Source organism: Lampetra planeri, chromosome 31, assembly GCF_965212315.1.
Source record: "Lampetra planeri chromosome 31, kcLamPlan1.2.h2, whole genome shotgun sequence".
NCBI classification, from domain to species: Eukaryota; Metazoa; Chordata; class Hyperoartia; order Petromyzontiformes; family Petromyzontidae; genus Lampetra; species Lampetra planeri.
In genome coordinates this window covers 6,381,404-6,394,096 of record NC_136137.1, presented here as the reverse complement: position 1 = coordinate 6,394,096, position 12,693 = coordinate 6,381,404, and the positions used below count along the sequence as shown (strand labels likewise).

Genomic DNA, 12,693 nt, shown 5'->3' with positions numbered 1-12,693 from the left:
GGACTGGATCTAGACCAAGATGCTTTTACTTGTCGATACTTCCTCTGTGATAGAATGTAGTTGCGTCTAGCTATCACAATGACGGAACAAACACAACCCACGTATTATTTTGGGGTTGCACTTGTTTTAATTCTCTCATCTTGAATTTAGATCAATTACCAAGACGGACCGTCATGCAATTACATTTCTTTGTGTTATTTACAGAGCCCATGGACAAGTGCTGCCACCTAGTGTGGACCAAACTCTGCTTTGCAACGTTCCAGTTTTGCCGAATAAACCAAGTCAACTCGCATATTTGCCCACGTGACAACTCGATGTTGATTGGCTGTGGTGGGTTATAGTTCTGGCTTATAGTTGGAGAATAATGTTCTAAATCGGTGGTTCTTAACCTGGGATACGAGATGCCCTTTCTGGGGGCTCGAGACGTGGCCAGAATTTTTTTAGAAAGTAAATAATCAAACACAAATTAAGCAGGGGCACGTAAGTAACAACTTACGTTGTTTAACCACACCGATGTATTTATCAACATGATGCGCGTTCTAAAGATTGAGAACCAAAGGGGGGGGGGTGCATGCTGCAGAAAAGGAGTTAAGAACCACTGGTCTAAATGTTATGAAAAATATTGCTTCGTGGCTTATTGCGTCGACGCCTTGAAAACAACGGTTGGCACTTGAGATAGATTGATTGACCGGTGACTTTTTATTTAAAACTAGGCAGGAGCCCGTTGAGAATTCTCCTTTTTCAATAGAGACCTGATTTTACTAAATTAAAACACCGTACAGCAAAACCAAATGTTGCTTGCGAACAAAACACACAATCACACGGATCACCGAATAAGATAAATACACCAAATGACGAATTTAAAAGCATACATTCGAGGCAAACAAACACACATTACGCGTACACGATAGAATACACATTCTTTGGTTCAAACCCTAGGCTCTCATGTGACCTAAACCCCGATTTCTTGAGTTTTATAGTTTATGCATCCAGTTATTGACATCAAAAGTGGAAAATTAAGATTGTGCAGTTTTGCCAAATTAAGTTGTGAACTTGGAGAATTGTGAGTAGGCAGGTAACATTAAGCCTTTCAACCAGAGTACTGTGCGTCAGATGAATCTGCGTGGCTCTTTTGAGTGTGGCGTTTACATGCTTTGTACAGCTATCTTGTCAGTCTCAACTGCTGGATGAGGGCCACCCACTACCGTGCAGGTCATGGGGGTTATCTGACCGTACTTCACCTTGCAAGTCATTGCAGGTTTGTGAAGGTGGGAAGCAGAGGACATGGAGGCATAGGAAGTGCATGATGGTCGCCCATCTACGCACGATCCAAGGTGCCATTTTCTGGACATCCAAGACCTAATGAGATTGGGCACATTTCCGGGCGATCTGATTTGGTATGGGGTTACGAAAAACGGTAAACTGTCTTGCATCTCAGCCTCTTTGGCAAATTATTTCTGTAAAAAACAAGATCAGTGGAATTGGAAAACATGGCATTTTCCTACACAATTGCAAAGTTAAGCATTGTTTTAATATACAGCCGAGCTCTTGGCTGAGTAACGCTTCTAGAACTTGCTGCATGTTCTCTGCGTCCGATCACCCTTCAAGCGACAGCTTAAAGGTTCTCGTTTGTTGAGGCTCATTTGTTCAGACCCGGCTTAGGATAAACTTTCGAGCTCCTCTGCCTCCCGCTTTCTCTCGTTCGAATTGTGGAAACGTAACGCGCGTTATATAAGTTGCGTTTTAATATCGCGAGCACTCCAGCGTAAATTTGGCGAAACTTGATGAATCGCCGTTCGATCGCCACCTCGTGATGCACAGATCTGAGATTGCATGAGAAGTTTAAGTTGCCCAAGGAAAGCTCCCCTGGTCCCACCCTTGGTGAGAACTCAATAAGAGTCCTCCGATGTTCAGAATCTTGATTGTGGACTGGAGGAAATCTGAGCTGTGAAGCTCATCACAGATGTCCAGTTCATGTTTTGTGGACATTCAAGCAGGAAGAGCCCTCACAACCGTGCAGATGTCATCGTACGCAGACAGATCTTTATCGCGTCGCTTAACTATTAAACTGGGTTGAAAAATCATCACGGCAATTATTAAATTTCGATTTAAAGCTTTCAGACGCTGTCTTCCCGACAGACCTGTTCTTCACCTGAGGACGGCTGCTTGCGTTCTGGCCAAAACGTCGTGAGAATTATTTTATTATGTTTTATTTTATTTTATTATTTCCCTTCTACGTGACTTTACCGAAAGAACCAAGAAGAGGGCAATTATTAAGGCAAGTGCTCGAGTCAAATTAGCATATTTCTCACAACAATTAATTTATTTTGCTACGTTGTCAGAAATGTTTCACGATACTGTAACATTTTAAACCGAACAAAACCCGCGCGTGTTTTTTTGTCCTTTTTCTGCTGCGCTTGTTTGGCCAGGCGGAGCACATCGTCTCACCGCAACGCGCGTCACGCGGTTCGCGCAGCATGTCGACGGGCGGGACTCGCGGTTCGTGTTGGCGTGCCGTGGTGGTTCGCGCGAGGGCGCTGCAATTTCTGCAGAATCGCGTTCAACTCCTGCTCATGAACGCATGCGACGATCCGCGTCCAAAATATCCTCTGAGCCTCCCACTGGATCGCGACGGCGGTGAGATGTTAACTGCCTCGCCTGGTATGCAGGAGGTCGTGGGTTTCCATCTCGACCCTGAAGCCTGCTGTATATTTGAAGAATGCACGTTTCTCTCTTCCCGTGGTCCCGTGGATTTTATCCGTGTCCTCCGGCTTTTGCCTCAGAATCGATATGCGTTTTAAGAGTATTTGGGCTGCTATAAATTTCCACATGAGCCACTAAGTTGAGCTATTTTGTGGCAAAGTCGCTTCTGAGAAAGCTATAAAGCTCAGAGAGTGGGCCTTGGCCTGGTGAAATAAAACGTTTAATTGTTTTTAGCTTGGACCGACTCGGCCTGAAAAAAGTCATGTGTGGTGCATTGCGGTCCTTTCAAATCTGCCCTCGTGGCCAGGTGTGTGTACTGCACGTGGCAAAGCTCCCAGCGTTAGTGCCGGACTTGACAGGAGCTCATTAACATGTGCCCCCAGGGCGAAGGCCAAAAAAGAAACGCAAGATGCAGCCCTGCAATTTCTTGCTCACAGAAGGGGCCCTCCACTAAGCGGCAGCTCCAGAGGTCCCTCTAGTAGTATTAGGCCTACTCTTCCATGCTGGTGCGACCGCTTAGAAAGACTGAGCACCCACACTTTAACCCCACGATACGGGTCATGGACAGAGAAACTTGCCCCATTGTTTCAACTGCCCCAGGGTACGGGGGTATTGAATGAAGGATCTCCGTGTGTGTGTGTTTGCACGCACACGATTTTGTGGTGTGCGATTACGCATGTCCAGACTGCTGCTTGAGTCTCAATGCAACGTCGTCTGTACAAAGCAAACAAAAGAAAACAATAAGCAACAACAACGTTCAGATACAAGTCTCAAACAAGATGTGAAAAGCCCCATTAGCATTTCCTTAAGTGCCTCATTGTCCTTTTGGTCTTAGGTCCACATCAACATATATTTTGGCAAGTTTGGTGGATTAATAGGTGGCAGCAGTGGCAGACAACTGGTGGACCAAGGGGGTAGGTAGGGGGAGGGAGGGGTTGTTGTAGGTGTGGAGGGAGGTGCTGATTTAGCAAGTTGCCTTCCACAAAATGGTACCTATTTTATCTACCCTCGAATACTATTTGGCCAAGTTGGTCCCCCCCACCTAGATTTGAACTCCCAACCATCTGACTGTGAATTATCGGGTGCCCAAGGTCATCAGAATCTTTATCAGAATCAGAATATTTATATTGGAGAAATCGGATGTGCTATGAAGCTCTTTTCACAGATGTCCCAGTACCCAGCCACCAACCCCATGTGGACAGACCATTCATCCCGTTACCTTGACTGTGTCGCCAAGGCTGCCGGAAGGAACTAGCTCCCCGCATCGTCAGTCTCTGGATTAACGCTGCGTGGATGAAGATGGGGGAAGCAAACCAAAGGCATTGTTACAACACAATCTACTCTGGCGAGCCGTCTCAATCACCACCACCATCATCATCATCATCCCTCGCTGGCCATCTCACAATAACCAGGTGTCTGGGTGGACAGCCAGACCTCGGCAAACGTACAAGGTGTGTGCTTGGGTATCATTACTAGGTTTATACCACTGTGCAGCCTCATCACTTCATGGGATCTACTTAAATACCACTGTGCCCTGTGGAAGGAAAATGTAGTTCAAAGAGTAGTTTTAAATGTGCGCATAAATTTTTTCGAAACCGGTAAATTTGCACCATGACCCCCCGGCACACATGGCCTACTAAGATTCCAATATCGTCACAGGATCTTTCACGTCCACCGCAAAGTAGTTGTCTCGTGGTATTTTGCGGGCAACGCACCCGCAGTATTAACCGGAGCGGCCGCTGGGCTCGAACCGCAATCATCCGAAACTAAACAGCAAAACGTGCCACGGCTCGCCAAAGTCACCGCCCCCCCCTGTCGATGTGGCGATGCTGGCAATGCGGCTTTTTACCAGCGACCTCCTCCAGCACCACCTCCGGCTCCTCCACCTCCACGCACGGCGATGTGATGGCTTACGACAAGGGCGCCACCTCCGCGGATGGCGGTGGTGCACGGAGGCTGACCCGGCTGCACGCGCTTAGCTGCAACAAAACACCGTGCAGTTTAACACGTAGTAGGCTTTCACGACCAATATCATCCCTAACAAGTTTTTTGGGTTAGATCGCGTAAATATATAAATGTCCATGATACTTTTTTTTTTAGGTTCGATCTTATGAATATATAAATGTGTCGTTAAACCCGCCGCCACCCAAAACAGCCTAATGAGTAAGGTTTGTCATGTAAACAGAACATGCCAATACGTCACTAGTACAGCACGCCGGTGCACCAGTGTGTGGGAGAGTAAACCCACAACATTTACAATTCGAGTACGACGTTTCGCCAGTAACTACACTCAGCTTCATCAATGTGCGTAGTTTGGTAGTAGGCAAAGCCGTGACGCGTCGATTTCGCGGATCGGAATCGACAATTGCGCTTGCGGTGCGCGAGTTCGCTGCTCTTGTTGATCCACAGCTGGGCGAGGGCCTCCCCCATGGCGCATGGGTCGCGGGAATTTTTAGTTCAGGTCGTGTTGGCGAGACTACCTCTCGATGGATCGTGCCGGACTAGCACTGGGTTGTGCTGGACTAGCACTCGATGGATCATGCTGGATTACCACTCGATGGATCGTGCTGGATTTCCGTCCGCTCACTTCCCAACTCGGCGTCTCTGGCTGGGGGTCTCTGGCACGTTGAACTTCTTTCGCACCGTACATAGCCAAAGGTGCTATTCGGAAGTGAGCTAATCGGAGCGGGGGGGGGGGGGGAAACAACTAGGCACCAAACACCACCCAGATGTGCTGGGGGCAGCTGTTCAGGTCGGGTGGCGCCACTCACGAGCGTTGGCGCGTCGTGCGGCGCCCTTGGCCCGCACGCTCTCCTTGATGCGCTCCATCTGCAGCTGGTGGCGGCTGCGTTCGCGCACGGCGCTCTCGCGCGCCTGGGCCAGCGCCCCCTCCAGCGAGTGGACGCGCTCCGCCGTGCCCCGCAGGCGCCTCTCGAGACGCGGCAGCTCCCCGCGCAGGTCGGCGTTGTCGCGTTCCAGCTGTCGCGGTGAGAGGCGGGGGGGGGGGGGGGCGGAGGGTTCATCGATTTTTAGCACGGCTGGCTAGGTACGGACGAACCCCGGCTCAAATGTAAAAACTAAACTATTTAAAACTTTCTTTTAGCAGGTAAGGCCCACTGAGCGATATAGCTCTCTTTTTCAGAAACGACCTGGCTATCACAAATGACAAGCCCAACGAAGTGGCTTATCGCGTGGAAATTTACAGCAGCCAAATACTCTAAAACGCATGCCGTTTCTGAATGTGGAGAGGAAAAAGCAAAGGACGCGGGGAAAAAAATCCACGTGTTCTCGGGAAGAGATAACAAGCAAACTAAATATACAAGTGTCAGGGTCGGGATCGAACCCATGAATGCCTGTATACCAGGCGAGGTAGTTAACATCTCGCCACCGCTGCCGATCATCATCACACACCCCCTGCACAGATGGATCTAACAATCGACTGCTGTACTACCACCTCACGGGCCCCCCTTGCAAGCCCAAGCCCACATCACTCGGCGTTTTCCCAAGGCAGTCTCTTATCCTGCTACTAACCAAGCTCGAACCTGCTTGGATTGCGAGGTGTGACAAAATGAGGCGTTCTCTACAGTGATCTATCTGTAGGCCACCGATGAGTAGGGTCCCAACGATTATTTGAGCCCCGGATAAACTTCAAGTTTTTCTTTTCTTCCGAAAACGGTACATATACAAAGTAAAAAAAGAAAATCCAACATTCTCACAGGAGGTCAATACGAGCACAGTCCACACCTGCTTGTGGATAGATGTGAGCTGGCTCAGGTTTGACTCCAGGAAGCCGATCTTGTGAGTCCCATTGGCCACACTTTCCATCGGGTCCGTCCCCGACATCTGCAGAAGTGGCGAAGGACGAGGCAGACATCCCATCGCGGATTCATTGTTAATCCACTGCTGGATGAGGGCCTCCAATTTGGTGAAGGTGTTCACAGCACCCTCTGCACACACTTGCTTGTCTTGAAACAATGCTGCTGAAATGATGCATCCCCAGAAGGCCGTGCGGCTGATGGGATGTGTAAGAAATCGTTAAAATTTGATAATTGGTTTTTTACCCTTCTATCTGGCAACAAAACTGACACCTTTTTTACAAGGAGTCATGTTTGCATAGACCACAATACCTGCAGTCATAATGCAAACAAAAACATAACTCTGATAATATATGCACTGTCCTTGAAGTTGATTGGTCCACACCCGAGACAGCTTTCCTTAGAGCCTAGTCTCACATGGGTTGGACCAGATGACGCCAACCCATGTGAAACGAGGCTCTAAGGAAAGCTGTCTCGGGTGTGGACCAATCAACTTCAAGGACAGTGCATATATTATGAGAGTTATGCTTTTTGTTTCATTATGGCTGCAGGTATTGTGGTCTATGCAAACATGACTCCTTGTAAAAAAAGGTGTCAGTTTGTTGCCAGATAGAAGGGTAAAAAAACAATTATCATATTTTTTACTGGCAAATGAGGTTCCAATGATCGTTAAAATCGTTAAAATGTTTTATGTGGAAACGGATATGTGAAGGGTACATTGTCTGCTTGCTTGTTTCGTTATTTATATTCTCGACGACGACGCTCATTATTAATTTGAGTTGATGTATCACCGTGTCATTTTGATAAACTAGAACCACACCTTGTAAAGACAGGGTCCTCGACTCTATGATGATGGGCAGTTCACGAACAGATTCAAGCAACTTCTTGGTTCTTTCGGTAAAGTCACGTAGAAAGGAAGTAATAAACTAATAAAAATAAAACATAATAAAATAATTCTCACGACAGACCTGGTCTTCACCTGAGGACGGCTGCTTGCGTTGTGGCCGAAACGTCGCGAGAATGATTTTATTATGTTTTATTTTTATTATTTTATTACTTCCTGTCTACGTGACTTTACCGAAAGAACCAAGAAGATGAATCCCTGCAGTCACGAAAGCTTTAAATCGAGATTCAAGCAAGCTGATGGAGACCCTGAATGTTAAAACCGGCCCAGAGTTTGCTCGTCTTGATACAATGCTGCCGAAACGGACTCCCAGTAGGCTATGGCGGCCGATGTGTCGCATAAGATATCATTTTGTCTTTTACGTGGAGACAAATTTGTGAAGGAGACATTGCTTGTTTCTTGGTGATAAACTAAAGATGCTCAAATACAAATGGGTTTGTTTGTTGTTTAAATTATTTTAAATGCGTTCCCTGATGGCCAGAAGCTTCAGGCCATCCAAGACCATGGACCCCCCTCTGAATAGTCCAGCTAGCCAGAGCTTTAACTCTGCAGAACAATGGATTCTACTGCACCGCCCTCTGCTGACAATGCAGCCTCACAGCTTATGACATCTACGATACGTGGTGGTCACCCCATCAAAGCACCATCAAGGCTCAAACGTGTGCCGTTTCTTGGAACTGATCAGATTGGATGATGCATTACAGATGATTTGGTTCATAGGCAGATTCCATCACGTGACGTGACAACATTTGGCCAATTATAATAGTTTTTTTTAGCATTCATTGGTGACCACTCCGAGCATAAACTCTCTTCAACTGAGAACTCGGTTTAATCAGAGGTGGCCATCTGGATTTGAACCGGTGGCATTGTTCATCCTGTGGTTGGGTGGATCTTTCTCCTAAATCTGGAGGGAAAAACCAGAGGTGGTTTTTCCCTCCAGATTTAGGAACAACGTGCATTTTAGAGTATTTGGCTGCTATACATTTACACGTGATAAGCCACTTCCGTTGGGCTATCATTTGTTACCCGGTTGCTTCTGAAAAAAAGTTATATAGCTCAGTGGGCCTTACCTGGTAAACTAAAAAAATTGTAAAAGAATAATTGTTTACTGCTTGTGAACAACGAGGTGATCACCCAGGGTGTACAGTACACTGGCTACTGGCAAAAAAGGTCCCCATGGCAGACCAGCAGATTGCGTGCGTGCGGTATGTTTTGCTTGCACGCTGCCCTCGGATATTCACAGCGACCTACGTACGGACGCTGTCGGACGTACAGTAGCCAAGTTGTGTATTTTGCCTGGTAAAATGAAAATGTGAGTTTAGAACGCAGGATCCCAGCGTTACCAGCTTGGGGGGGTGGTCTGACCTCGTAGCCGCCATGCCACCCCTCGCCCGTTACCTTCTTAACGCGGGTGGCAACATCGTGCACAAACAGCCTCCGAAGGTTGTGCAGGGTCTGCAGCTCTTTAGCCTGCCAGAAGAATGGGGGGGGGGGGGCAAGATACAAAAGCAATGAACTGTGTGCACAGCGGCAATACCCAAGCCAGCCATCCGCAATTTCACAGGTTGCCGCACGAAGACTCCCGACATGCACCGGTGTCTAATCGGCAGAGGTGGGACAAAGTCATTGTTATGCAAGTCCAAGTCGAGTCGCAAGTCATCAAATTCATGACTCGAGTCTGACTCGAGTCCAAGTCACATGACGAGTCCACACCTCTGCTAATCGGGCAAAAGGAGAGGAATGTTCATGATCAATCCCCCTCCAAGCCGGTCACAAATAGCAGGGCCCACGTGGCACGGTGGCAACTATGTTAAACGGAATTACTCGAATGTATATCTATTGTCCTCTCTATGATGTTAATCCTTAACAAGTATTGTATTGAAATATAATAAACTTTCTTCATTTCAGCCGTTGCCTGCATGATCAGTTTTGTTGCGTTTAATAAATGGGGTTTTTTACTTGTGAATGCCAGGCTTGTCCAAACTTAAGACATTGAAGGGTAAATCCATTTGCCGATTAAGAATAATTATTGAAAGCCCTTGTCAACTCCACTGCTGGAAAAAAGTCTCGACCTTTGCTGTGCGCTGGTCATGGAGGTTGTTTTCCACACATCATCACACTGACCAATGCTCGATTAATTGATAAAATTATTTTTTTATAATCGTATACTTTGTGTAATTCATTCATGTGACCTCTGCAACCGCTATTAAGGCATGCAGTGGCAGCACAATGTTAAAAATCGACTTAAAATTGAAGCGTGACCCTGAAACGTGACAATCCATCGAATTGCCATCAGCGTCAGGTTCCGAATTTGCCAAGTTTGAAACTTCCACCGCAAATTACTTAAATTGGAATTACAGCTATTCCCTCGGGATTCAGCAACTTGCTATCTGCGATTTTGGATATCCGCGAATCGCGTTTGGAACTCTACACGACAGCATTGAGAGAGAGAAAGTGATGAGAGAGAATGTGATGAGATAAAGTGATGAGAGAGATAGGGAACTTCGATGCTTTAGAAGCATCCGCAGATGTTGCGCGTACGATGTTCGTAGGTTAATGCCGTTATCCACGAACTCCTTGGTTCTCTCGGTAAAGTCACGTAGGTAGAAAAAAATAATAGATCCCGACGTTTCGATCGCCACACAAGCGATCGTCTTCAGGTGGGAGGATTGCTTGTGTGGCGATCGAAACGTCGTGATCTATTATTTTTTCTACCTACGTGACTTTACCGAAAGAACCAACGAGTATGGATTCCTGCAGTCACGAAAGCTTCAAATCAAGATTATCCACGAAATTTGCCATTCACGAGCATCTCGGGAACGTACGCCTTTGTGAATAGCTGCAGTAAACCTCGACACAAAATACAACTCCAAGAACAAATGTTACCACGAAACAAAACGTCGCGATTCAAACCCTTCGGCAGAATTCACATTGCGATGGGACGGACGAAACGCATCACGAGGAGGGCAATTTGCCCCATACACCTGCGGCACTCAATGCCCCCTACTGGCAGCAGACTCATGCCCCCCCTGTCACTCTTTCAAATGAGACGATGCCGGCCTCTTTTGGGTTCTCGCTTTGTTTCAACAACACTGGAGCTTCAAGTCGAACGCGAATAAACTAATTGTATACCACCGTCTCCTCCAGCTCCTTGAGGTCCTGCTGAGCTTGATTCCTGCGGTCATGCACCAACCTACGAACGGCAGGGGAATGTTAATCGTGAAGCAGTGAATACAAACTCGTGCTCTAATCGTGTTTATGAACAAAGCGATTTTAACAATCCCCCCCACCTTGCCATTCAATGAACGGTCACAATTGGAGGTTATGATTCGATGAAAGGGGCAGGGCCTGGACTGGTTGAGATATATAATAATTAGCCACTGATACCATTGGAACCACTGATAGCCGTAATAATAAAAATACATCTCCACAGTGCAGTGTGCTACCACTCAGAAAAATACAAATTTCGTGTCAATATGGCACACAAATATAAATATATATTTAAGCCCCCCCTCACCATCCTCTGCATCAAAGGTCAAAAATAAATGTGTATAACAATATGCTGAATTGTGAAATCACTAGAAGGGAAAACAACTTAAACTAAATTATAAACTAAACATTTTTTATTGTACCTGGGAAGGCCCACCGAGCTGTCTAGCTCTTTTCCTAGAAGTGGCCTGGTCACAAACGATAGCTCAATGAAAGTGGCTTATCGTCACGTGGACATGTAGAGCAGCAGCCAACCACTCTAAACCCCCTGACGTCGATTCTAAACGCTGAGGGGGAAAACCGGAGGACCCGGATACAAACCCACGCGGCCGCGGGGAGAGAGAGAGACACGCAAACTCCAAATACACAGGTGTCAGGGTCAGGGATCGAACCCACGACCTCCTGACTTGGGGTGTGGGCTTGGGTGGGTGGGCGGGGGGCTTGGGTGGGGGGGGCTTGCGTGGGGGGGGCTTGCGTGGGAGGAGGGGCTTGAGTGGGGGGGGCTTGAGTGGGGGGGGGCTTGAGTGGGGGGGAGCTTGAGTGGGGGGGGGCTTGAGTGGGGTGGGGCTTGCGTGGGGGGGGCTTGCGTGGGAGGGGCTTGCGTGGGGGGGGGGCTTGAGTGGGGGGGGGCTTGAGTGGGGGGGGCTTGCGTGGGAGGAGGGGCTTGAGTGGGGGGGGGCTTGAGTGGAGGGGGGCTTGAGTGGAGGGGGGCTTGCGTGGGAGGAGGGGCTTGAGTGGGGGGGGGCTTGAGTGGGGGGGGGCTTGAGTGGGGGGGGCTTGCGTGGGAGAAGGGGCTTGAGTGGGGGGGGCTTGAGTGGAGGGGGGCTTGCGTGGGAGGAGGGGCTTGAGTGGGGGGGGGGCTTGAGTGGGGGTGGGCTTGAGTGGGGGGGGGGCTTGCGTGGGGGGGGGCTTGAGTGGGGGGGGCTTGAGTGGGGGGGGCTTGAGTGGGGGGGGCTTGAGTGGGGGGGGCTTGAGTGGGGGGGGGCTTGAGTGGGGGGGGCTTGAGTGGGGGGGGCTTGAGTGGGGGGGGGGCTTGGGTGGGAGATGGCTAGGGTGGGGGGGGGCTTGGAGGGGGGGGCTTGGAGGGGAGGGGCGGGGGGGGACCCACGTGAGCTCGTGAAGGCGGCTGCTCTTCTCCTGCTCCTCGCTCCGCAGGCGCTCGTAGTCGGCGCGGAGAGCGCCGTGCTGCAGCGCCAGCTCCGCGTTGGTGCTGCGCCCCCACCACCACACCACCACCACCACCACGCCACCCCCACCACCACGCCACCACCACCACGCCACCACCACCACCACCACGCCACCACCACCACCACCACCACCCCAGCACCACCCCAGCACCACCCCAGCACCACCACGCCACCACGCACGCCACCACCACCACCACCACCACGCACAAATGCACGCACGCGTGGCAGCGGCGACACGAGCACCATCGACACGAGCACCGTCGACGTCACAGCAACAAAACATCACCACGCGTGACGATCATAACAATGTCTTACTTCATGAAGCGCCTTTCATATTCAAGTATGTCAAAGCGTCGGTACGCCGGTTCCGCACGTTCATTTTAAGCACCATGGTGAAGGCTACCGACGGAGTGTGAACTCCATCACGTTGGCATCATGATAATGAATATTATTTCGGGAACGCACGAGATTGTCGCATGAAAAGCGTTAAATTCGCCAATTATTATATTTCGGCTCGATAATATGTCTAAGCCACATTTAACAATTATTGACAATTCAGTAATTCAGATATCGCATACAATTGATAACTTTGGCT

At 48.9% G+C, this 12,693-nt stretch overlaps 1 protein-coding gene across 2 annotated transcripts in view; it reads right to left on the bottom strand.

Annotated features, from left to right (window-relative positions):
- Window positions 1-680: 680 nt before the first annotated feature.
- LOC144729151 (kinesin heavy chain-like) overlaps window positions 681-12,693 on the bottom strand; it is a 38,998-nt gene continuing 26,985 nt past the window's right edge. For both annotated transcript variants that reach the window (XM_078609129.1, XM_078609128.1), the window contains exons 21-28: window positions 12,020-12,121; window positions 10,555-10,615; window positions 8,821-8,892; window positions 6,448-6,546; window positions 5,475-5,682; window positions 4,553-4,682; window positions 3,923-3,988; window positions 681-3,417 (exon numbers count right to left, since the gene is read on the bottom strand). In XM_078609129.1, the coding sequence (XP_078465255.1) occupies window positions 3,955-3,988; window positions 4,553-4,682; window positions 5,475-5,682; window positions 6,448-6,546; window positions 8,821-8,892; window positions 10,555-10,615; window positions 12,020-12,121 (706 nt within the window). In that variant the 3' untranslated portion in view covers window positions 681-3,417; window positions 3,923-3,954. The remainder of the gene's footprint in view (window positions 3,418-3,922; window positions 3,989-4,552; window positions 4,683-5,474; window positions 5,683-6,447; window positions 6,547-8,820; window positions 8,893-10,554; window positions 10,616-12,019; window positions 12,122-12,693) is intronic.